Raw genomic sequence first — 27182 nt, forward strand, 5'->3', positions numbered from 1 at the left:
GAATGCGGAGGCATGCTCCGCCTTTCTCTTGCAGACCTATGCAATAAAGCCATGAACAATATTCATTGGAGTGTTAATGAATCTGAAGTCTGGCATTCACGTCTTTGTCACATTAGTTTCGGCGTTATGACGCGGCTAGTAAAATCAAATTTAATCCCGAGTTTCACTTTAGCCAAAGGTTCTAAGTGCCATTCGTGTGTGCAATCTAAGCAACCTCGCAAGCCTCACAAGGCAGCAGAGGAGAGACACTTGGCGCCACTAGAACTCATACATCTGATCGTTGTGAGATGAATGGTGTGTTGACTAAAGGTGGAAAGAAATATGTCATGACTTTGATAGATGATTCCACTAGATATTGCTATGTGTATCTGTTAAATACTAAAGATGAGGTTCTACACTACTTCAAAATCTATAAGGCAGAAGTTGAGAATCAACTTGAAAAGAAAATTAAACGAGCCCGATCAGATCGTGGTGGAGAGTACTTCTCGAAAGAGTTTGATGCCTTTTGTGCGAAACACGGCATTATTCACGAGAGGACGCCTCCCTACTCACCCCAGTCAAACGGGGTTGCCGAGCGGAAAAACCATACTCTAACTGATTTGGTTAACGCCATGTTAGATATGTCGGGTTTATCCAAGGCATGGTGGGGGGAGGCTATAATGACATCATGTCATGTCCTGAATAAAGTTCCAACAAAGGATAACGAGATCACTCCTTACGAGAAGTGGACCGGGAGAAGGACAACACTCTCGTACTTACGTACTTGGGGCTGCTTGGCGAAAGTTAATGTGCCGATCCCCAAAAAGCGTAAGCTTGGACCAAAGACTGTGGACTGTGTTAATTTGGGCTATGCTATGAATAGTGTTGGCTATAGATTTCTAGTAGTGAAATCTGAGGTACCTGACATGAAGGTCGGTACAATTATGGAGTCTAAAGATGCTACATTCTTTGAGGACATTTTTCCCCATGAGAGATGTACAAAGCACTTCTAGACAGGAATCTGAGGAGACTCCTGAACCTGCCATTCCGATGGAATATTATAATCAAACACATGATGAAAATCCTGAGGAGGATAATGAGGAAACCCTTGGTAGGGGCAAGAGACAAAGGACTTTAAAGACCTTTGGTGATGATTTCGTCATATACCTCGTGGAGGATAATTCCACTTCTATTTCAGAAGCGTATGCATCTCCAGAAGCTGACTACTGGAAGGATGCGGTCCGTAGCGAGATGGATTCCATCATGGCTAACGGGACTTGGGAGCTTACTGAATGTTCTTATGGTTGCAAACCATTGGGATGCAAGTGGGTGTTCAAGAAGAAGCTTAGGCCCGACGGTACGATAGAAAAGTACAAGGCTAGGCTTGTGGCCAAGGGCTACGCCCAGAAAGAAGAAGAAGATTTCTTCGACACTTATTCACCTGTGGCCAGACTGACCACCATTCGAGTATTACTCTCGCTGGCGGCCTCGCATGGCCTTCTCATTCATCAGATGGATGTTAAGACGGCTTTTCTGAACGGAGAGCTAAAGGAGGAAATCTATATGCAACAGCCTGATGGCTTTGTGATGGATGGTCAGGAAGGAAAGGTGTGTAAGTTGGTGAAATTTTTGTATGGCCTGAGACAAGCGCCTAAGCAATGGCATGGCAAGTTTAATGAAACGTTGACATCTGTTGGCTTTGTTGTTAATGAGGCCGACAAATGTGTATACTATCGCTATGGTGGGGGCGAAGGAGTTATACTGTGTTTGTATGTTGATGACATACTGATATTTGGGACTAATCTCAAGTTGATCAAGGAGGTTAAGTCTTTCCTATCTCAGAACTTTAAGATGAAGGACCTTGGAGTGGCTGATGTTATCTTGAACATCAAGCTATTGAGAGATGATGAGGGTGGGATTACACTTCTGCAATCCCATTATGTTGAGAAGGTGTTGAGTCGCTTAGGATATTCGGACTGCAAACCATCTCAAACACTATATGATTCTAGTGTGCTGATTCGAAAGTCTAAAGGCACAGCTATAGATCAATTGAGATACTCTCGGATTGTTGGTTCACTCCAGTATCTAGCGAGCGCAACGAGGCCTGACATCGCATTTTCTATTAGCAAACTGAGCCGATTTGTTTCCAAACCGGGTGATGTACATTGGCGTCCTCTTGAGAGGGTTATGCGCTATCTGAAAGGTACTATGAACTATGGACTTCACTATACCGGATACCCGTCGGTACTTGAAGGGTATGGTGATGCGAATTGGATCTCTGATGCTGATGAGATGAAGGCCACAACTGGGTATATGTTTACTCTTGAAGGTGGTGTTGTTTCCTGGAAGTCTTGCAAGCAAACGATCTTAACAAGATCGACAATGGAAGCAGAATTAACAGCATTAGACACATCGGGTGGCGAAGTAGAATGGCTTCGAGATCTGTTGATGGACTTGCCAGTGGTTGATAAGTCAGTTCCGGCCATCCTTATGAACTGCGACAATCAAACAGTTATTGTCAAGGTGAAGAGTTCAAAGGACAACATGAAGTCCAACAAACACATAAGAATGAGATTGAAAGCTGTCAGAAAATTGAGGAACTCCGGAGTGATAGCATTGGATTATATTCAAACGGCTAAGAATCTGGCAGATCCCTTTACTAAAGGGCTATCACGTGTTGTGATAGATAGCGCATCAAGGGAGATGGGTATGAGACCCACATGAGTTGCCATGATAGTAACCCAACCTATGTGATCGGAGATCCCGTGAAGTAGGACCTGGGAAAACAAGCCATCGGTGAACTGAGGGGAGTAACTTTACTAACCCACTCTGTTGGAGATGCAATACTCTCGGAAATTGTATGGAAGGATGACTATTGTCTTAATGTGTTCCAAGGCTTATATGTATAAGCAAGATGCTATCCTACAGAGCGATCTTTGGAGGAACACACCTATATGAGCCCGACTGTTGGTCACAGTCTATCAGATTGGGGTGATCTCTAGCAAGCTCATGAACAGGCCAGGAGTGTGACTAATATGCTCCACCCGAGGGGTCGGCCTTCGGCAGCCTCGTATCAGTGAGACTTGTGGTGAAACTTCTTGACGCCAAACTGACAATTCAAGGCATAGTCCATTGTTCAGTTGTGAAGGAGTGTAGCTACTTGGTCTAGGTGGAGCTCAACCTTAATCGGTCTCCACTGAGATGCTGGTATATCAAAACAGCGTTTGAAACAAAGGACAAAGTGGGCCTGAGCACTTTTGAGCCCAAAGGGCATAGATACATAACAAAAGGCTCCAAAGGGAGTGATGAAAGATGTCTTCTCCTGGTCCTTAACTGCCATCTTGATCTGATGATAACCAGAATAAGCATCCAAGAAACTCAAACGCTCACAACTCGCCGTAGCATCAATGATCTGATCAATACGAGGGAGAGCAAAAGGATCAGCCCGACAGGCCTTATTAAGGACCGTGTAATCCATACACATGCGCCAAGTGCCGTTTTTCTTAAGCACCAGCACCGGGTTAGCCAACCATTCAGGATGAAAAACTTCAATAATAAACCCAGCCGCCAGGAGCCGGGCCACTTCCTCACCAATGGCCTTGCGCCTCTCTTCATTAAAGCGATGAAGGAATTGCTTGACCAGTTTAAACTTTGGATCAACATTGAGAGTGTGCTCAGCGAGTTCCCTCGGTACACCTGGCATGTCAGAAAATTTCCATGCAAAGATGTCCCGGTTGTCACGGATGAACTCGATGAGCGCGCTTTCTTATTTCGGATCCATATTGGCACTGATACTAAACTGTTTGGATGAGTCACCAGGAACAAAATCGACCTGCTTGGTGTCATCTGCCGACTTAAATTTCAACAAAGTGTCATGCTCTGTAGTTGGCTTCTTCAAGGGGGTCATATCCGCCGGGTCAACATTATCTTTTTAGAACTTCAACTCCTCTGTTGCACAAACAGACTCAGCATAGGCAGCATCGCCTTCTTCACACTCCAAGGCTATCTTCCTGTCACCGTGCACCGTGATGGTACCCTTACGACCCGGCATTTTGAACTGCAAATAAACATAACAAGGGCGTGCCATAAATTTGGCATAAGTCGGCCGTCCAAACAGGGCGTGATAAGGGCTATTGATCTTGACCACCTCAAAAGTCAATTTTTCAGCCCTATAGTCATGATCATGGCCAAAAGCCACCTCCAAAGTTATCTTACCCACCGGATACGCCGACTTACCGGGCACCACTCCATGAAGGACGGTAGAAGACCACTTAAGATCTTTGTCAGTCAAATCCATACGGTGGAAAGTATCATAATAAAGAATATTGATACTGCTGCCCCCGTCCATAAGCACCTTTGTCAATTTGTACCCTCCAACCTGAGGAGCAACAACCAAAGCCAGCTGACCCGGATTGTCCACCCAGGGCGGGCGATCCTCACGGCTCCATACGATGGGCTGCTCTGACCATCGTAAGTATCGGGGGACCGCCGGCTCAACCGCGTTCACCGCCCGCTTATGAATCTTCTGGTCTCGTTTGCACAAACTCGTGGTAAACACATGATACTGACCACTATTCAGCTGCTTCAGATTACCCTGATAACAGATTGTTGTTGTTGATTACCTTGATTAGGTTGTTGATTGAAACCACCTTGGTTACCTTGGCCCTGAAATCCAGAGTTCGAGCCGCCACCTCCAAAGCCGGGCCCGTGAGAGCCGGATCCTGACCCGCCGTGTGGGCCCTGGTTATCCTGATAAAAACCGGAATTTCTATACTCCCTGATGATGAAGCAATCTTTCCGGAGATGAGTGGCCGGCTTATCTTGAGTATCGTGCTTTGGGCAAGGCTGATTCATTATCGCTTCAAGGTTGAATTTTGGCCCGCCAAACCGGGACACTGATGACTTCCCCTTACGACGCCGATTATTACTCTGTGTGTTGGTATTAGCCACAAAGTCTGAACCGTCGTCAGTTTTCTTGCGCTTATCGTTATTACCTTGACCCATCGTATTATGCTGTTGTCCCTTTGCATTGCCGTTCTTCTTCCCCTTGCTAGCCTTCTCCTCATCAGACTCAGAGATGATACAATGTGTGTAACAATCAATTTTCTAGTTTTTGCCGTCACTTTGTTTTGCCTTGTAGCTTGAAATTTATAGTAGACACGTCGGGTTTCTATAATTTGGGTGTGTGAAATCGGAGGGGCGCTCAGTCTTTCTCTAAACTACTCCCTCCTTTCGGATCAGAGAAATGGATAAAGATGAATGTATCTAGAAGTAGAATACGGCTAGATACATCCATTCCTCCGACAAGTATTTTCTGACGGAGGCAATATAATTCATATTCTGATAGACTTGTGTACTTTAAGACGTTTTTAAAGAAAGTTTGTGTATCACAGGAAGGTCAGAAAAAAAGTTGTCCACCCGAAAAAAATTGTGTATGACGTGGTGGAAATACGAATTCCAACTCACTCTTTTGTTAGAAAAGAGAAACCGAAATTTAATGGACACATATTGTTGAATACTTTTTGGGGGCAGATAAAATATTTTTAGAACAAAAACAAAAACGTTGCGTTAGTTAAAAATCTTATGCATCTGAAAATAGTTCCAGATGTTAGCAGTCACTCTCATGCTAATGCTACCCCCTTTGATAGAATCATTAATCCACCTACAGCAAATCCATGAAAGACCTTGGATACACATAGTTTGTTTGACAAAATCCCAATTGAGTTTGTAATATGGATTCTCAAAGGTAATCATAAATATCACCAATTATTTTGTATGCATTTCATGAATACTTTCATTGAGAATGACCACTCCTTTTATAATAAGGGAACCACTAGGGATCAGTCCCTAGCTTCCCATCAGACCAGCGCGTGGCCGTTGGATGAAACCTTCTTGAGCGTTAGATGCATCCCTCCAACAGCGCATTCCATTGGTAGTTCCTAAAGCGAATTTCCTTGATTCATGTTGCTTCCCTCCCTAATCATGTGTGATCACATCCTTGACAGTTTCCAAACCAAACGCCCCCCCCCCCCCTTATTCACATTGTTGTTTCCATATATGAGGTCCCTTATCATGTGTGTTTCCGTATAGACATGATGCTTCCTCGTTCCATCGCACAATAAACATTCTTCTAGGCTCTTGCAATTAGCTCTGATCTTTTAGGATGTACTGTATTTCTTTACATATGGCAACTTTAATTTTTATATCACGGAAGCATTCTGAGTTTCTGACTGATGCATGGAAGCATATTGTTTACTTCATGTTATCATGTGATCACGAATGCTTCCAACCAATGCTTCCGATAATAACTCAAGGTTCAGATTTGACTCCCTATAATCACGTAAGTTTCCATGTTTAAAATTGACTCCTAATAATGCATGCTTCTTTGCTTCCTATATTGTTTTCTCTATATACAAGAATCATGCTTAGATAAGTGTCGTATATGCTTCCTTGTTTTTGCATGCAGTTACATCCCATTTTTCTTGCTTCGTTCATAATTTAGCGAAGCTTCGTAGTTAATTATTTTGTGCTTCGGCATTCACCAAAAACTAAAAATAAACAGAACATGTTTCTTTCATCCGAACTTCAACAGTAGAGCAATACATGTGCACATACGCGTGTTATTTGCTTCTTATATGTATCAATATTGCTTCGAAGAGCATCATTGCGGAGGTAGTCGTCGATCAGAGGGAAGGGAGGGTGAACCACTGGAGGTGCTGAGGGAGCTTATGGTGTGGTGGAGGAAGAACACAGTGCTGGCTTTCCATCGCGTTCCTTGCCGGCCGTTGATCAACGAAATCGCTGAGAAGACGACCAAGAAGGACGATGCCGCCGACTACAACGAGGAGACGGAGTCCAGCCGAACGCATGGCAACCGACCAGCTTGGTGCTCGTGGTTTTTTTAATTGTTTTGAGGAGAAACATACGGAGACATGCTGGATGACATGCTCAGCTTTTGGGCTATATATCATGGGCTGGGCTGGGTGCGAAATAAACGGGTGAGGTGCGGAGTCAGTTTTTATTCCTTCTCTCTAAAACGAAGTGGCAGGGCTTCACCTTCACGTATCCCTCCCGGTTTGCCTAAAAGAAACGTATCCCTGCCGATGGAATTGCGATCGGGGTGCCGCCTCCGGCGCTCGCCGCCGCATGGACCTCGTCCCCAGAACATGGATCTCATCAGCTCCCTCCCGGACGAGATGCTTCTCCTGATCCTCACACGCCTACGCTGTGTCCGCACCGCCGTGCAGACCGGCCTCCTCTCTTGCCGGTGGCGCGGCCTCTGGACCGGTCTCGCAGATCTCACCTTCCGCAATCTCGAGCCCGCGAGGATTGAAGCTATACTCGCCACCCAGTTCGCTGCTTCGACGACGGCGATGTCCACCCTAGACATCTGCCTTGAAACGAGATACACTGCCGACCTTGCCAGCTCGTTGCTGCGCGCCGCCGCACGGGTCGCGCCGAGGGTGCTCGTCTTCACCACTTCGGTCAACAGATGTGAGTGGGGAGCCATCAAGCTACCTTGTTTCCATTGCGCCACCTCGATCAAGCTGGAATCCCGTGTCTTCAGTATCGCCGCACCGCCGTTTGCTGGCGAGTTCACCTTGCTGGAGAGATTATCCCTCACCGGTTACATCATACATCTTGGACTATTGCTTAGCCGCTGCCCCCACCTGCGCGTGCTCAGCCTCAACTCTCCCGGCAAATATGACATGTCCATCACTCTGCCGCCAAACAGTGTGTTCCCCACGCTCGATAGTTTGTCCCTCACTGGAGAAATTGACGGCCTTGGCAACTTGCTCAACCTCTGCCAGTGTCTGTGTGTGCTTAGCGTGACCTACCCCAACTCGCAGGAGCTCACACTACCGCCGGCAGGCGAGTTTCGGGCACTCGAGAAGTTGTCCCTCTCCGGCAACATCGCCGACCCTGGCACATTGCTTAACCGATGCCCATGCCTGCGCGTGCTTAGTGCCAACTTCCGTGGGATGGCGCTCACTTCGCTCGAAGCGGCGCTCGCCACACTTGTAGACACGGACCCAGTTGGCCTCACATTGTCCCTCCTCGGCATCAGCATTCCATGGAGAGACTGCATTGATGATGATGCTTGCTTCAACTCTCTTCTCTGCACCGCAGCGAGGCTGTCGCCGCAAGAGCTCGTCGTCGTCGACAACTTTGAGGGATGCAATTTCAATATGAGGTATGGTGCAGGCAGACACATTAATGCGGGCGTGCCCTGCTTTCGCCATGCCACGTCGATCGAGATGAATTTGCAAAAGGTATGCTCCACATCGCTGTCGATGGACGAGTTCCCGGTGCTTGAGAGGCTAATCCTACTAGGGTGCTGCAGTACCATCGATGTTGGCACCTTGGTCACCAGCTGCCCACGCCTACGGGTTCTACGGCTAAAGTAGCTAGAGGCAACATCACATAATCATTCTATGTATGAGTAGGTAATGCTTCGCTTGCGCCTGTATGCTGGAGTTCGTATCTTGTCTTATGTCCTGCTCAGACTACTCTCGGATTTAAAACTTCAGATTTTGGTTCGTTCTATGCATAATATCCTACCCAATTTTATCATATAATCATTTGGCTCGAGAGGTGAACTTTCCACAATAGATGAAGAAACTTCCTGTCACCAAATTATCTATGTTGCTGCTTAATTTTGGATCGGTAGATAGAATATATATTTTTTTCCTTCTTGTGCTGCCGTTCGCGTTTGTGTAGTACTTTGACCCTGAATGTACAGGGTCGAACAAATCTGATCTATTGGTTTACAGCAGGGTAGGTTAGGAATTGTGCACAAGTAGGATTGATCTTGTACTCGTTCCCAAACACACGTCCCTCGTCGACATGAGCAGCTTCCAAGCCGACATGGTGTTTTCGATCAAGGGCATCAGCTACTGGGCACACCTCCTGCGGGGCGTCACTTACTGCTTCTGCAACGCCCTCTTCAACGACGATGGTGACCACGACCCTGTGCTGAAATTTGGCTTCTTTTCCCTGCCTGGAGCGGATCAGCACCGCAGCAACAGCCGGGTGGCACAGCCGAAAGCCTACCACAACATGGGAGTCGTCCGGGACTCCACCATCAAGTTTATTTCCATTGATGGCGCCCTCCAACATGTCGACCTCAAGGACCGCACCATAACAATTTGGAGGTTGCTGGAGCAAGACATGGGCTGGAAGAAAGAGTATGAGCTCCGTGTCGAGACACTCTGGGGACTTGATGGATTCGGCGACCTCCCAAAGGACATAACCCCTTTGTACCCCCTTCTTAGCATAGAGGATCCTGACATTGTCTACTTCGCACTCGGTGAGTATCGCGAGAACCAAAGAAACCGGAAGTTTATCCCAACACAAGCACACTATTTGCTCGCCGTCAACCTGCAGGATAACAACATACATGCCTCCATATGTCTTGTGGACTATTTTGGCAGCTCTCATATCCCCATTCTTGTTTCTTGTGACTTTGGCCGGTATATCCATGCCGTGGGGCATGATCTCTATATCATGATGATGGAGACGATGAAACATATGTCTTTGGCTTCTTTAGACCCATTTTACTATGATGAAGGAGAGGCCGCAAAGAGGATGATCAATGACAGCGTCAGGAGCCCAGGCAGGCAGGGCAGTGGCTAGGGGCGTGGCCGGGAAGTCCCATGGACTGTAACACACTGTAGCAACAATGCTGCATGGGCCATGGTCTAGTCCTGGCTCCACCATTGAGGATGAGGGAGAGGCCATGGAGTTGGCAAGAGATCTTGCGGAAATGCATGGATGAGCTCGAGTACATATGAACCCAATTAGAAAAACACATTTCTAAATGCCAAAAAAACTGAAAAAAGGTTGCACGGGTACATCTCCATGATCTATGTGGGTGCATAAGTTTCACGGAAAGATAACTTTTTTGTAGACTGTGCAAAAAAGACAAGAAAAAAGCATGGAACACTATTTAGAAGCACTAAAATTTGTCTTGTTTGCGGAGACAAAACAAAAAGACATTTTTCACAAAACTTTGTGTTGCGCACGCATATTTGCGAACACGTGTGTGTGACATTTTGTTTTGAATTTTTTTAACATTTTAAAACACTTTTAAAATATATTTTTTAAAAGTGGGTTCATATGTACTAGGATTCAAGTTCAGGACGTGCCGACTCAGAGATCTTGCAACTAGAAGATGGGCCGGTCCTTCCAGCAAGTTACTACTTGCAGCCATCTGCCTTAGAACTGTATACACAATGATCCATAAGATCCAACTGTCGTAGAACTCTTTTTGTTGTACCGATCGATGGAGCATATATGTGGAACTGGATTTGTTTCATCCGTTCTCTTTAATGTTTTGAGAAATTTATATCCATTTGTAAGTCTAGAATTTAAATATGAGGTGGATTTTCCTAGCATAGATAAAATATAATCCTATATACTTAAAAATAGTTGATCCCCACTAATTTTACTTTTCTTAACATGCAAACTATATATGCCACACCATGCCACCATGCATGGAAAATACCCATCCAACATGCACCATGCATGTTACTCGTATCCTATATACCTAAATAGACGAGCCTCGCTACTTATTTATCTTAACATGGAGGCATATCATCTCATCATACAACTATGCTGAAAACGGTCCACCGTAACATGCAGTGATGCATGGAGAAAGGTCCACCATCTCGCAAAAAAAATAGAGAAAGGTCCACCGCAACATGCAATTATGCATGAAAAATGTTTATTTCAAAAGAGTGAAAAAAATGAAACTAAATTGTTAAATTGTGAAACTGATTATTTGGAAATGTGTTGCAATTTATTTTAAAAGAGTGACATCTGTTATTTCAAAAATATGCAATTGAATAAATGTGATTTTTGTGAAACAAGACAGTGGAAAGTGAAATGTAGGTTTTTAAAGTGAGAAACAATATGAAACTGAATGTCAACTTGTGAAATTGATTATTTGAAAAAAAACAGATTATTTCAATAGAGTGAAATATGTTATTTGAAAATTGTGAAGTTGAAATTGATGTGACTTTTTTTGTAATAAACGAGTGGAAAGTGTTAGACAAATAAGCCGCGGCTGCGGCCAGGGTGCGTCGTCACGTGTGTGTGTGCTAGTACGCGTATGTGCGCATGAGTAGTTTGCTTAGTCAGCTGCGCGGGGGGTGTGGCCGAGCCGGGCACTGGAACCGGTCGCGTCCCGTTGCGTGCATGCGCGGCGGGCGCGGACTGTGGAGCGCGGGTTCTAGGTATATCAGTAGCGCGGGAGATCTTTGAGTGACTGGTTGTTACTGAACCCCCGCGTCGCCCGTGACTGGCGACTCGGGGGATCCCATCTCAGCTGCCGGGGGCTCAACCAATTTGCCTCCCGTCTCGCCGCCACCGGAGGCCACCGCCGGCGAAGCTGGTGCTGGGGCCAAGGACGGTGGCGGTGGGGCGTTCCGTGGGTGAGGCTCGGCCTCCATCCATGGCGATCTCGTGATGGCTACCTTGGATTGCAGTGGCGGCGCCTGGTGCGGTTCCCGTCCTGTGCTGTCCCGGAGGAAGCCGTTCTTCGCCGTCCACCGATGCATGATGGCCGTCATAGCAAGCGCAGGTGCAGGCTCCAGCGATGGTGCACATGGTTCGAGCGCCCTGATTCAGATTAGGTGTCGATCTGGTGACATCAACGGCAGCCCCACTGATCTGTTGATCTAGGGGTTAGTCCATGATGGCCTGCCTTTGTCCGAGCTCATCTTCGTAAGACAACCCCTGCTGGCCGCCTCCGGTTCCCTCGTCCAGATTGCGGCAGGGTAAACCCGGGGTCCCTTCAATGACAGGCTATGTGTGGTGATCACTTCAGCCTGCGGCAGTGGCCTCGCTGCGGATTATCATCATCAATTGATTTTGTGAGAGTTTTATCTCTAAAAATCCGGTGGTTGATTTCGGCGGGGATATGCAAACTATAAACGATGTCTTGATGCCGAGGGATGGTTGTGTGGCGGTGGCGGTGGCGGTCACATCGCATGTAGCTGTTGGTATCGCGGAAAAGTGGTGGCGACAACACGTCAGTGACTTCGAGGGTGGTGCTACTTGAGCATCCAGTCTCTGAGTGTCGGGGCGAAAGCCTAGGTCTGCCCCGAGTTGGGTATACCTGGCAATAGCGATATTTTTATGTTGTTACCTTGTTGAAGGCATTGTTCGGAATGCTCAGACCGATTTTTCAGGGTGAAAACCTAGATTCTAGCCTTGGTGGTTGGATCCGGTGATGGCGACGCTCAAGTGTCGCTCCCTTCCTGAAGGCATTACTGTTGAAGAACCTCGTCGTCCGTGTGGTGTCATGAGATGAATGGTGCAGATACAGTCATTTTTCTAGTTTGCCCATCGTGGATATGATCGCTTTGGGGCTTTTTTCTTTTTTCATCGCCTATGCATAGCTTTGGTCCTATATGACTTTGCTATTGCTGGCGTGTTTTTGTGTGCGTGAGTTTGTGTTGGCTATGTGCATCTTAGCTATGCAGAGGTCGGGTGTGTGCTCATTGTGTTTGTATCCTCTTGATGCTACATTTTGAGTTAATAAAATCCACCCTTTGTCCGAAAAAAATCAGTAGCGCGGGGACCGGCGCTACTAATAAGGCGCTACAGCTAACCCGTAGCAGTAGCGCGTGCACGCCCGCGCTACTGCTATACAAGTGTAGCAGCAGCGTGCTGCGTGGAAGCTCGCTACTGCTAATAGCTATAGCGCGCTCTGTCTGAACGCGCTACTGCTACTGTCATGCTGCTGCTAACTTTTCTCCACTCGCTACTGCTAATTTTAGTAATTTTAATAGCTATAGCCAGTGAGAATATTATATCCCATTTTCCGCATCATATTGAAAACTCGGTTATCATTAAAAAAATGGGCAATGATTCATCGCCTTTATTTTCCAAGGTGTGTTATGAACCACATTTTATATTTATTTTCATACTGGGGCGACTCCTCTTTATCCTGTTCAATTTTATGTTGAACCAAACGAGGTAAGAACGTAGGTATTTTGGTACCTATTTTAACAGATGATTTATTGATCACGCGGAATATTGGGTCACCCTCTTTTCTTTGGTCACTTGGTATATACTGATAAATATTTTGTCTTGGTGAGGATTCTGCAGTATATATTTTCATCTGCCATATTTGACTCTGGTACTACTACAGACTTTGTCTTATGTACTTCCTCAACAGGCTCAAATTAGTATTTTTCTCAAGATTGCTCTTTGTACTTGACACACTGATGGATCGTATAGATGGCACAACTTGATTTTCATGCAGGCCCAACAATGCATTGTAAGATGTGGCTGCATCAATCACCTGGAATCTCAGGTATGTGGACAACACTTCAAGTTTTAATACCAAGGAAATGGTACCCATGACCTCTTGACTTGACTGATTAAAGCCATGAATAACAACATTTGACCGGCTCAAATCCTTGGGAATATCTCAAGCTGGCAATGGTTAACCGTTACCCTCGTCCCCATGGGCAGTTACTCTATTAGGGGACGGGGATGTGCCAACTTTAATACCCGAGGAAGCTGGTGGGTGAAATACCTTACCCAGCGCACAAGACAGGGATGGGGATGGGATAACATTACTCGTGCATGTTACCCGCCTTACCCATGAAGTCCTTACATCCTGGCTCTAAAATTAGTAGACCTCATGCAATTCCCGCCCTTACCCACCAAAATTTTCACCCATCCACCTCTTTGGCCAAAAAGCCAAAAGAAAACCCTAACCTAGCCAAAACTTATTATTTATTGTGCTGAAATGCTATTTTTTCTACTGAAATGCTATCTAAGGTTGTTGTTGATTGTGTGTATGGGTTTCCCCACGGGTATAGAAAACCGACGGTGATGGGGATGGGAATATTTTTATCCCCACAAACGGGTATGGGGATGGGGACGGGCATGGTAAGGCTGTCGCGGGGACAGGGATGAGAGCCCAATACCTGCCTGGGTAATCCCCATTGCCAGCCTGAGGAATATCCAATCCTTTCAAAGTACGCAGAGACAACAAATTTATGGTGGATCCACCATCTATCATTATGCAATTTGTTGGCAAGTCATCAATCTCACCAAACATAAGAAGAGGTCCGGTATGCTTCTTTGAGCCTAACAACATGTACTCATCCGTGAATGTAATATTTAACACATGATTTAGTTAAGCTTCAGTATATGAGACTTTCACTCTATAATCTTCAGGAAATGAGAATACTGTAACAGTGTCTTGCATAAATCTGAGGAAAGAGACAAAGCATCATACACAAAAAGCATACATGACATTTTCTTCATGAACTAAAGAGTTCCCGGGTCTATTGTCTCATTGTCAGCTACATCATACATTATAACTAGTGCCAACACCGACAAACCTACATGAACAAAAGAGTTTTCAAGGTTACCTAGCATATATTAGGAGGTTTATCTCAAATTTATCATGAAGATGCAAACCTTTCTCACGTCTCATGAAATACCTAATACACCATACCAAGGTCCTCCTCCGCTCATCCGCTATCAGTGGATAATGATCTACCGGACACTGCCCCATCTGCTAGAGGAAAGAGACACATACAGTCTACACCGACTCACGTGGAAAAGGAAGAAAGGCTGCCCTTGAAGCAGAAAATTAATTTTTCCCAAGAATCCAATTTTCCTGAACCGATAACATCCGATCATCCATCATTAGATGTTGAGATCGTAAACTCTATTAATGATGAAGATTTTTGCCGCGTTATTACCGGAGAGAAGGACCATGTCCTTGATGACCCCTTGAGTTTAAGCACCGAGGATTATGCCATTGACGAGTGTGGCCCAACTCATCCGCCTTCCAACCCGGACGTGGCTAAAACTATGCCCCTACCCCTAGTTCTCTTGATTTCTTGTCAACTTTACCCGGTAGTTTATTTATTTATACATTTATTTAACTGGCCGTGTCTATGAACCATCATTATCATCAATTCTCACGACTCTTCTTTCTTTTTTTAGGTTGCGAACAAAAAATTCGCCACTCACAAGACCCTATGGTTACGGTTTTATCAAGTAAAGGCACAAATATTGATTGTAATTTTTGTCAAAGATGCGTTTATGGATGCCACAGATATCATGGTGAAACGAGCCCTAGAACGACTGAACGACACTATGCTCGGTGATCCCAAGAGATGCATCATGCTCGAGAACATTTCTCGGACGCTGTCCATGCAAGTACCTAAGGTAGCTAAAGTGCACTATGTTGGCGAGCTTATTGTCCTTTACAACAAGTTGGACGCTGGCAAGACTGAGTTCATGAAGGGACCCGAGCGAGGTGAACATGCTGCTGCTGAAGTAGAGCTTAAAATTAAGTCTGGCCACAATGTTTTCAAGGCCACACCCACAATCGAGGACTTACCTGCCCTAGACAAGAAGTGCACTGAAATAGAGGCACTATTCCCTCTCCAGTTCAAGCTTGTGCAAAGTAGTAGTAACCTCCTCAAGCTGCACCTTCAGCGCTACTTCCCGTGCCTCCGTTTCAGTGCACTTCTTGTCTAGGGCTGATAAGTCCTCGATTGTGGCCTTGGAGAAATGTTGTGGCCGGACTTAATTTTAAGCTCTACTTCAGCGGCAGCATGTTCACCTCACTTGGGTCCCTTCGTGAACTCAGTCTTGCCAGCCTCCAACTTGTTGTAAAGGACAATAAGCTCAACCAACATAGCATGCACTTTAGGTACCTCAGATACTTGCGTGGACACGGGACAACAACATCTAAGAAATGTTCTCGAGCATGATGTGTCTCTTGGGATCACCGCGTGTAGAGTCATTCAGTCCTTCTAGGGCTCGTTTCACCACCATATCGGTGGCATTCATAAACACATCTTTGACAAAACTATGGTCCATCTGTGTGCCTTTCCTTGTTAAAACCGTCACCACAGGGTCTTGTGAGTGGCGACTTTCTTGTTCCCAACAAAAAAAAGAAATAAGAGTTGTGTGAATTGATGATAATTATGGTTCATAGGCACGGCCGGTTAAAAAAATAAAAAAAATAAACTACCGGGTAAAGTTGACAGGAAATCAAGAGCACTAGGGGTAGGGGCACAGTTTCAGTCACGTCTGGGCTGGAAGGCGGACACGTCGGGCCACACTCGTCAATGGCATAATCCTCTATGGATAAACTGAAGAGGTCATCCAGGAAATGGTACTTCTCACTTGTAAGAACGCGGCAAATATCTTCATCGTTAACAGAGTTTCCGATCTCAACATCTAATGATGGACCGTCCGTTGTTATCGGTTAGAAAAATTGGATTCTTGGGTAAAATCAATTTTGCATTTCAAGGGCAGCCTTTCTTCCTTGTCCATGTGAGTCGGTGTATTAGACTGTTTGCGTCTCGGGATGGTCGGGATGGTCGTGTGGTACGCCTAACTTCGTGATCACTGGATTGGCTCTCTCACTAGTATCAGGTTCAAATAGGTGTACTTTGGCCAACTGTGATAGAGGTATTCTACATGATACCAAGATGGTGTCGTGGCTTCCACCATCTATATGCGAGGAAAATATGCATGTCGGTATACGCATGAAATTATAGGAATTGAAAATAATGTCACACGGAAATGCAAGATAGAAATTATAACCAAGGTGGAAGTAATGATCCCAGGGTAGACGGTTTGCAACAAAGGACAATGGGAGATAGTATCTACAATAAAAAACATTTCAATTTGACGCATAGAATTAAAAACACAAGGAATATGAAAAATACAAAAGAAGGTACCCATGATTGAAAATATTCCTCGTGCCTAAAACTAGTAGCATCACTGCCGAATGACAGACCAGGCCCATATATTGGCTTCCCGTAACGCCAACAGTGATCAAGTCATTAAATTCATACATACACGATAAAGAAACATCATTGTCGAACAACGGACTAAGCCCATATATAGACTTCCCAGAACGCCAATGATGATCAAGTTAGTAACTCATACATGTACGGTAAACAAAAAATTCACTGTTGGACGATGGACCAAGCCAATATATAGGCTTCCCGGAGCGCCAATAGTGAGCAAGTCATCAGTTCATGTAAAAGAAAAAACCCAGTCGAACGACAGACCAAGCCCAAATATGGGCTTCCCAGAACGCCAAGATCAAGGTTTCTGTGAATTATGAGTAGATACAGATCAAACACATCCTGAGACCAGGGCTATATACACCGTGTCACAAAATATATGGCCTTGCACAAAGTTATAGCCGTTCTAAGTAATGACAGAGATGCAACAGTAAACGGAACCCTTTGGAAAAGCAGATTACCTAAACAAAGTTGGATCCAGGCCGTGACTTAATGCCCCCGGCTCCATGCACCTACAGGATGAGGAGATGGGATATGGATTAAAATCAACATACAAGATGCTAAAGGGTAAATCGTACCTTCATAATGACAGGATAAAAAGGGGCATACGCGAACCGGATGAATCAACACTTGCTCACACGGAAGTGCGTCTCATGAGGGATTAGAAAATAGTCTGGCACAACGGGAATAGTGGGCTAATCAGTCAGACAAATTTAGATGCAACAACGCAAGGAAACTGAAAGGTAAGTCTCAATGCATACGGGGCTTCGGTTGCAGGGCAGAGGAAAGCGAGTCGAACCTCATCTCTGTTGTCGCCTCGCAGTGGTCTAAGAGAATAATGAGACAGACAGTTTAAAAAAGGTTAGAGGAAACACCGGATAGAGTTTGTTTGCCGGATGGAGTTTGTTAGCCTGATGAAGTTTGTTGGCCGGATAACATCAAACGCGACCTGATTTTTAGCTTCCACGGTTGCAGGATATGTTAGCATCGTGTGAAAATAAAAAAGTGCATAGCCATACATAGCTTTTTTTTTTAGATGTCATAGCCATACATAGTAGCACACAACTGACTAGAAGTCATGAGCCCATATACTCACGGGAGGTGCTTTATAAACAAAAAAAAAAGTTATGTATAGCCAACTTTCGAGCTCTGCGCCGAGTCAGACCTCGAGGGGCATATGTTGACATCGATTTTGACCAAGATAAAATAAAATGCATAAACCACACAAAATATAAATGCAAAATGGCAAAAATCAGTTTTATAATGAAAAAGAGTCAATTTTAAAAATATAATCAACCGCTCAAATTGGGAACCGACAAAAATAAGCATATGATACAAATGTGGATAATGCACACATTAAACCGACAATTATAAAGTATGACGAAACAAATAAAAAGTCGTCAAGTTTTCTCCTATGAAAAAAATGGTGGACACATGGTTTATATGTACGCGCACTATCACCGACAATAAAAAAAACTATGAAAAATGGAGGACACATGGTTTATATGTACGCGCACCTCGCCGATGGATACTACTCTAAAATTTCACTGTCAAAAACGGCGCCAATATTATCAAATCATCATGGAGTATGTTCCACCATGGAAATATCGCTGTATCTTAACGGATGCACACAAAATATAATGCCGACTGCTACAAATCTTCCGGCGGTCACACGCAGTTGGATTCACCTCACACATCCGTTGGATCCGGTCAACACGTTGGATGGGGCCTTCTTCTCTCATCGCAACCGCAGCAAAAAAGCAACCACCATGTCGCCGACTCGCCGTGGGGAAGCAGCACCACCTGGCTCGTAGCAGCAGCCGCGCCCCCTCATCAGCAGCGCAGCGACGCTCCACCGACTGAGCGCCGGCGAAGCTCGCCGCCACCAGCGTGGCCGTGCTCCATCGCAGCACCCCTGACGGCCGCCGCATGCTTCATTGCAGCCCCTCGCCGCACGGTGGTGCTCCATCGCAGCACTGGCTGCCGTCACATCTCCCATCACAGTATTCGTTGGCTGCCGTCACATCTCCCATCACAGTATTCGTTGGCTGCCGGCAAAGCTTTAGTGCAGCGCTGCCACCGGGCATGGCGGAGCTCCATCGTAGTACCCCGACCGCCACTGCACACTTCACTGCAGCGCCCCACCGGGCAGTGGTGCTTCATCGCAGCACCGGCTGCCGTCACATCTCCCATTGCAGCACCCGATGCCGCCGGCGAAGCTTCAGTGCAGCTCCGCCGCAGGCGCGGTGATGCTCCATCGTACACCCGGACGGCCGCCCCATGCTTCACTGCAGCGCCCTACCGCGCGGGTGTTGCTCCATCGCAGCACGGGCTGCCGTCACATCTCCCATCATAGCACCTGATGGCCGCCGGTGAAGCTTTAGTGCAGCGCCGCCCCCGGCGCGGAGGTCCTCCATCCCAGCACCGGCTACCTCCTCCCCCGCGTCAGAGCATGCACCTTCTCCTGCTGCTTCACTTCCGCTCTTGCAGCGGCCGGTGGCTGGCCGTAAGCAAACCCGGCGCTCGCTTGTAGCCAGTGGCTCAAGTGTAATAAGGCCGAAGATGAGCAATATTCCAAGGCCGGTGGGTCTCCTCCTCCAATGTGCGTGAGTCCTTGCGGTCTCGGATATCAATGAGGTAGTACGACCCGTTGTTTAGGTTTTTGCTGACCACAAAGGGCCCTTCCCAAGGTGGGGATAATTTGTGCATGTCTGTTTGATCCTGAATGAGTCGGAGCACCAAATCGCCTTCTTGAAAGGTTCGAGTCTTGACCCGGCGGCTATAATAGCGACGCAGATCTTGCTGGTACATCGTTGAACGAGCCGCCGCAAGGTCACGCTCTTCATCCAACAAATCAAGAGCATCTTGACGTTCTATTTCATTATCAGCTTCAACATAAGCCTCCACACGGGGCGAATCATGACGGATGTCACTGGGAAGAACCGCCTCCGCTCCGTAAACCATGAAAAAAGGCGTATTACCCGTGGATCTGTTGGGGGTGGTATTGATACTCCAAAGCACGGAGGGTAACACCTCAACCCAACAACCCGGCGTCCTCTACAAAGGGACCATAAGCCGGGGCTTTATGCCTCTCAAGATTTCTTGATTGGCCCTTTCAACTTGACCATTAGACTGCGGGTGAGCCACAGATGAAACATCAAGACGAATATGCTCTTGTTGACAAAATTCTTTCATAGCACCTTAAGACATATTAGTACCATTATCAGTTATGATGCTGTGAGGGTAGCCAAAACGGAAAATCACATTTTTGATGAATTAAACCACCGTTGTCGCATCACACTTGCTGACCGGCTCTACCTTAACACACTTTGTAAACTTGTCAACCGCCACCAAGAGGTGAGTCTTTTTATCCTTGGATATTTTAAAAGGTCCAACCATATCCAGCCCCTTGACTGCAAATGGCCAAGTAACTGGAATCATCCTTAATTCTTGAGCCGGCACGTGAGCTCGTCTGGAAAAAATTTGACAGCCGTCACACTTGCTAACCAGATCCTCTGCATCAGCATGAGCCGTCAGCCAATAAAATCCATGACGAAAAGCATTAGCTACGAGAGACTTAGAGCCGGCATGAGGCCACAATCTCCCTCATGAATCTCCCGTAGAATCGCACGGCCCTCCTCAGGATAAATACAACGCCGAAACACCCCTGTGACACTGCATCGGTGCAACTCGCCGTTGACAATGGTCATTGACTTAGACCCCCGGGTTATCTGCCTGGCCAAAGTTTTATCTCAGGTAACTCACCCCGGGTCATATAAGCCAAATATGGAACCGTCCAATCAGGAAGAGCATGAAGAGCCGCCACCAACTGTGCCTCCGAGTCAGGAATAGCAAGATCCTCCTCCGTAGGCAACTTAACTGAAGGGTTATTCAAAATATCAAGGAAAACATTAGGGGGTACTGGCTTACGCTGGGACCCCAGCCGGCTTAAAGCATCAGCCGCCTCATTTTCCTGCGATCAACATGCTCCACTTGATAACCCTTGAAATGACCAACAATAGCATCAACTGCTCAGCGGTAAGCCGTCATGAGCGGGTCTTTGGAATCCCAAGTTCCCGAGACTTGCTGAGCCACCAGATCTGAATCACCGAAACACCTGACCCGGCTTAAGTTCATCTCTTTGGCCATCCGAAGACCATGGAGCAAAGCCTCATATTCAACTGCATTGTTAGTACAAGGAAACATCAACCTTAAGACATAGCAAAACTTATCACCTCGTGGGGAAGTCAAAATAAATCCAGCCCCCGAGCCTTCCAACTGCCTGGATCCATCAAAATGAATAGTCCAATATGTATTATCAGGCTTCTCCTCTGGCATCTGCAACTCAGTCCAGTCATTGATGAAATCCACAAGTGCTTGAGACTTGATGGCTATCCGAGGCATATATTTCAAACCATGGGGTCCAAGCTCAATGGCCCACTTGGCCACTCAGCCCGTAGCTTCTCTGTTTTGAATAATATCCCCTAGAGGAGCTGAACTGACCACAATGATGGGATGACCAAGGAAATACTGCTTCAACTTACGACTAGTCATGAACACCCCATAGACTAGCTTCTGCCAATGTGGGTACCTTTACTTGGATACAATTAGTACCTCACTGACATAATAAACCGGCCTTTGAACCGGATACTCCTTGCCTGACTCCTTCCTTTCCACAACAACCGCTACACTGACGGCTCTGCTGTTAGTGGCCACATATAAAAGCAAGGGCTCCTTATCAATGGGAGCTGCAAAAACCGGCGGCTCGGCCAACTGCTTTTTCAGCGCCTCAAACGCTTGATTGGCAGCATCGCTCCAGACAAAGTGATATGTTTTCTTCATCAACTGGTACAGAGGGATAGCCTTTTCTCCCAAACGGCTTATAAACCGGCTCAAAGCCGCAATACGACCCGCCAAACGTTGGACGTCATTGATACATGCAGGCTTAGCCAAAGAAGTAATAGCCTTGATTTTCTCCGGGTTAGCTTCAATGCCTCTTTCAGAAACCAAAAAACCCAATAGCTTGCCTCCTCGCACACCAAAGACACACTTGGCCGGGTTAAGCATCATCTTGTAGACCCGGAGATTATCAAAGGTCTCCTTCAAATCATCTAACAAGGTCTCTTTCTTTCTGGATTTCACAACTATATCATCCACATAAGCATGAACATTGCGTCCAATCTGGTTGTGGAGGCAATTCTGGACGCAACGCTGATAAGTCGCCTGAGCACTTTTGAGCCCAAAGGGCATAGATACATAACAAAAGGCTCCAAAGGGAGTGATGAAAGATGTCTTCTCCTGGTCCTTAACTGCCATCTTGATCTGATGATAACCAGAATAAGCATCCAAGAAACTCAAACGCTCACAACTCGCCGTAGCATCAATGATCTGATCAATACGAGGGAGAGCAAAAGGATCAGCCCGACAGGCCTTATTAAGGACCGTGTAATCCATACACATGCGCCAAGTGCCGTTTTTCTTAAGCACCAGCACCGGGTTAGCCAACCATTCAGGATGAAAAACTTCAATAATAAACCCAGTCGCCAGGAGCCGGGCCACTTCCTCACCAATGGCCTTGCGCCTCTCTTCATTAAAGCGATGAAGGAATTGCTTGACCAGTTTAAACTTTGGATCAACATTGAGAGTGTGCTCAGCGAGTTCCCTCGGTACACCTGGCATGTCAGAAAATTTCCATGCAAAGATGTCCCGGTTGTCACGGATGAACTCGATGAGCGCGCTTTCTTATTTCGGATCCATATTGGCACTGATACTAAACTGTTTGGATGAGTCACCAGGAACAAAATCGACCTGCTTGGTGTCATCTGCCGACTTAAATTTCAACAAAGTGTCATGCTCTGTAGTTGGCTTCTTCAAGGGGGTCATATCCGCCGGGTCAACATTATCTTTTTAGAACTTCAACTCCTCTGTTGCACAAACAGACTCAGCATAGGCAGCATCGCCTTCTTCACACTCCAAGGCTATCTTCCTGTCACCGTGCACCGTGATGGTACCCTTACGACCCGGCATTTTGAACTGCAAATAAACATAACAAGGGCGTGCCATAAATTTGGCATAAGTCGGCCGTCCAAACAGGGCGTGATAAGGGCTATTGATCTTGACCACCTCAAAAGTCAATTTTTCAGCCCTATAGTCATGATCATGGCCAAAAGCCACCTCCAAAGTTATCTTACCCACCGGATACGCCGACTTACCGGGCACCACTCCATGAAGGACGGTAGAAGACCACTTAAGATCTTTGTCAGTCAAATCCATACGGTGGAAAGTATCATAATAAAGAATATTGATACTGCTGCCCCCGTCCATAAGCACCTTTGTCAATTTGTACCCTCCAACCTGAGGAGCAACAACCAAAGCCAGCTGACCCGGATTGTCCACCCAGGGCGGGCGATCCTCACGGCTCCATACGATGGGCTGCTCTGACCATCGTAAGTATCGGGGGACCGCCGGCTCAACCGCGTTCACCGCCCGCTTATGAATCTTCTGGCCTCGTTTGCACAAACTCGTGGTAAACACATGATACTGACCACTATTCAGCTGCTTCAGATTACCCTGATAACAGATTGTTGTTGTTGATTACCTTGATTAGGTTGTTGATTGAAACCACCTTGGTTACCTTGGCCCTGAAATCCAGAGTTCGAGCCGCCACCTCCAAAGCCGGGCCCGTGAGAGCCGGATCCTGACCCGCCGTGTGGGCCCTGGTTATCCTGATAAAAACCGGAATTTCTATACTCCCTGATGATGAAGCAATCTTTCCGGAGATGAGTGGCCGGCTTATCTTGAGTATCGTGCTTTGGGCAAGGCTGATTCATTATCGCTTCAAGGTTGAATTTTGGCCCGCCAAACCGGGACACTGATGACTTCCCCTTACGACGCCGATTATTACTCTGTGTGTTGGTATTAGCCACAAAGTCTGAACCGTCGTCAGTTTTCTTGCGCTTATCGTTATTACCTTGACCCATCGTATTATGCTGTTGTCCCTTTGCATTGCCGTTCTTCTTCCCCTTGCTAGCCTTCTCCTCATCAGACTCAGAGATGATACAATGTGTGTAACAATCAATTTTCTAGTTTTTGCCGTCACTTTGTTTTGCCTTGTAGCTTGAAATTTATAGTAGACACGTCGGGTTTCTATAATTTGGGTGTGTGAAATCGGAGGGGCGCTCAGTCTTTCTCTAAACTACTCCCTCCTTTCGGATCAGAGAAATGGATAAAGATGAATGTATCTAGAAGTAGAATACGGCTAGATACATCCATTCCTCCGACAAGTATTTTCGGACGGAGGCAATATAATTCATATTCTGATAGACTTGTGTACTTTAAGACGTTTTTAAAGAAAGTTTGTGTATCACAGGAAGGTCAGAAAAAAAGTTGTCCACCCGAAAAAAATTGTGTATGACGTGGTGGAAATACGAATTCCAACTCACTCTTTTGTTAGAAAAGAGAAACCGAAATTTAATGGACACATATTGTTGAATACTTTTTGGGGGCAGATAAAATATTTTTTAGAACAAAAACAAAAACGTTGCGTTAGTTAAAAATCTTATGCATCTGAAAATAGTTCCAGATGTTAGCAGTCACTCTCATGCTAATGCTACCCCCTTTGATAGAATCATTAATCCACCTACAGCAAATCCATGAAAGACCTTGGATACACATAGTTTGTTTGACAAAATCCCAATTGAGTTTGTAATATGGATTCTCAAAGGTAATCATAAATATCACCAATTATTTTGTATGCATTTCATGAATACTTTCATTGAGAATGACCACTCCTTTTATAATAAGGGAACCACTAGGGATCAGTCCCTAGCTTCCCATCAGACCAGCGCGTGGCCGTTGGATGAAACCTTCTTGAGCGTTAGATGCATCCCTCCAACAGCGCATTCCATTGGTAGTTCCTAAAGCGAATTTCCTTGATTCATGTTGCTTCCCTCCCTAATCATGTGTGATCACATCCTTGACAGTTTCCAAACCAAACGCCCCCCCCCCCCTTATTCACATTGTTGTTTCCATATATGAGGTCCCTTATCATGTGTGTTTCCGTATAGACATGATGCTTCCTCGTTCCATCGCACAATAAACATTCTTCTAGGCTCTTGCAATTAGCTCTGATCTTTTAGGATGTACTGTATTTCTTTACATATGGCAACTTTAATTTTTATATCACGGAAGCATTCTGAGTTTCTGACTGATGCATGGAAGCATATTGTTTACTTCATGTTATCATGTGATCACGAATGCTTCCAACCAATGCTTCCGATAATAACTCAAGGTTCAGATTTGACTCCCTATAATCACGTAAGTTTCCATGTTTAAAATTGACTCCTAATAATGCATGCTTCTTTGCTTCCTATATTGTTTTCTCTATATACAAGAATCATGCTTAGATAAGTGTCGTATATGCTTCCTTGTTTTTGCATGCAGTTACATCCCATTTTTCTTGCTTCGTTCATAATTTAGCGAAGCTTCGTAGTTAATTATTTTGTGCTTCGGCATTCACCAAAAACTAAAAATAAACAGAACATGTTTCTTTCATCCGAACTTCAACAGTAGAGCAATACATGTGCACATACGCGTGTTATTTGCTTCTTATATGTATCAATATTGCTTCGAAGAGCATCATTGCGGAGGTAGTCGTCGATCAGAGGGAAGGGAGGGTGAACCACTGGAGGTGCTGAGGGAGCTTATGGTGTGGTGGAGGAAGAACACAGTGCTGGCTTTCCATCGCGTTCCTTGCCGGCCGTTGATCAACGAAATCGCTGAGAAGACGACCAAGAAGGACGATGCCGCCGACTACAACGAGGAGACGGAGTCCAGCCGAACGCATGGCAACCGACCAGCTTGGTGCTCGTGGTTTTTTTAATTGTTTTGAGGAGAAACATACGGAGACATGCTGGATGACATGCTCAGCTTTTGGGCTATATATCATGGGCTGGGCTGGGTGCGAAATAAACGGGTGAGGTGCGGAGTCAGTTTTTATTCCTTCTCTCTAAAACGAAGTGGCAGGGCTTCACCTTCACGTATCCCTCCCGGTTTGCCTAAAAGAAACGTATCCCTGCCGATGGAATTGCGATCGGGGTGCCGCCTCCGGCGCTCGCCGCCGCATGGACCTCGTCCCCAGAACATGGATCTCATCAGCTCCCTCCCGGACGAGATGCTTCTCCTGATCCTCACACGCCTACGCTGTGTCCGCACCGCCGTGCAGACCGGCCTCCTCTCTTGCCGATGGCGCGGCCTCTGGACCGGTCTCGCAGATCTCACCTTCCGCAATCTCGAGCCCGCGAGGATTGAAGCTATACTCGCCACCCAGTTCGCTGCTTCGACGACGGCGATGTCCACCCTAGACATCTGCCTTGAAACGAGATACACTGCCGACCTTGCCAGCTCGTTGCTGCGCGCCGCCGCACGGGTCGCGCCGAGGGTGCTCGTCTTCACCACTTCGGTCAACAGATGTGAGTGGGGAGCCATCAAGCTACCTTGTTTCCATTGCGCCACCTCGATCAAGCTGGAATCCCGTGTCTTCAGTATCGCCGCACCGCCGTTTGCTGGCGAGTTCACCTTGCTGGAGAGATTATCCCTCACCGGTTACATCATACATCTTGGACTATTGCTTAGCCGCTGCCCCCACCTGCGCGTGCTCAGCCTCAACTCTCCCGGCAAATATGACATGTCCATCACTCTGCCGCCAAACAGTGTGTTCCCCACGCTCGATAGTTTGTCCCTCACTGGAGAAATTGACGGCCTTGGCAACTTGCTCAACCTCTGCCAGTGTCTGTGTGTGCTTAGCGTGACCTACCCCAACTCGCAGGAGCTCACACTACCGCCGGCAGGCGAGTTTCGGGCACTCGAGAAGTTGTCCCTCTCCGGCAACATCGCCGACCCTGGCACATTGCTTAACCGATGCCCATGCCTGCGCGTGCTTAGTGCCAACTTCCGTGGGATGGCGCTCACTTCGCTCGAAGCGGCGCTCGCCACACTTGTAGACACGGACCCAGTTGGCCTCACATTGTCCCTCCTCGGCATCAGCATTCCATGGAGAGACTGCATTGATGATGATGCTTGCTTCAACTCTCTTCTCTGCACCGCAGCGAGGCTGTCGCCGCAAGAGCTCGTCGTCGTCGACAACTTTGAGGGATGCAATTTCAATATGAGGTATGGTGCAGGCAGACACATTAATGCGGGCGTGCCCTGCTTTCGCCATGCCACGTCGATCGAGATGAATTTGCAAAAGGTATGCTCCACATCGCTGTCGATGGACGAGTTCCCGGTGCTTGAGAGGCTAATCCTACTAGGGTGCTGCAGTACCATCGATGTTGGCACCTTGGTCACCAGCTGCCCACGCCTACGGGTTCTACGGCTAAAGTAGCTAGAGGCAACATC

General features: G+C 46.5%; 3 protein-coding genes across 3 annotated transcripts; all 3 read left to right on the forward strand.

The window, feature by feature from the left end:
* Window positions 1–7082: 7082 nt before the first annotated feature.
* LOC147976919 (uncharacterized) lies at window positions 7083–8387 on the forward strand. Its single transcript, XM_087521021.1, has one exon. The coding sequence runs from the start codon at window positions 7083–7085 to the stop codon at window positions 8385–8387; it is 1305 nt and encodes a 434-aa protein (XP_087377147.1).
* A 61-nt stretch (window positions 8388–8448) lies between these two features.
* LOC147976920 (uncharacterized) lies at window positions 8449–9615 on the forward strand. The gene is made up of 2 exons (XM_087521022.1): window positions 8449–8456; window positions 8784–9615. Exons 1-2 carry the CDS (start codon window positions 8449–8451, stop codon window positions 9613–9615), a joined length of 840 nt encoding a protein of 279 aa, XP_087377148.1.
* Window positions 9616–25863: 16248 nt separating this feature from the next.
* On the forward strand, window positions 25864–27168 carry LOC147976921 (uncharacterized). Its single transcript, XM_087521023.1, has one exon. It carries the CDS (start codon window positions 25864–25866, stop codon window positions 27166–27168), a length of 1305 nt encoding a protein of 434 aa, XP_087377149.1.
* Window positions 27169–27182: the final 14 nt, after the last annotated feature.

The sequence above is a fragment of the Triticum urartu genome, chromosome 4A, assembly GCF_056163025.1.
Source record: "Triticum urartu cultivar PI428250 chromosome 4A, HENAU_Tu73, whole genome shotgun sequence".
Lineage (NCBI taxonomy): Eukaryota > Viridiplantae > Streptophyta > Magnoliopsida > Poales > Poaceae > Triticum > Triticum urartu.

What these genes read in the sequence shown, in the direction of transcription:
- LOC147976919 (XM_087521021.1), top strand. Translation starts at nt 7,083, where the DNA reads ATGGAATTGCGATCGGGGTGCCGCCTCCGGCGCTCGCCGCCGCATGGA.
- LOC147976921 (XM_087521023.1), top strand. Translation starts at nt 25,864, where the DNA reads ATGGAATTGCGATCGGGGTGCCGCCTCCGGCGCTCGCCGCCGCATGGA.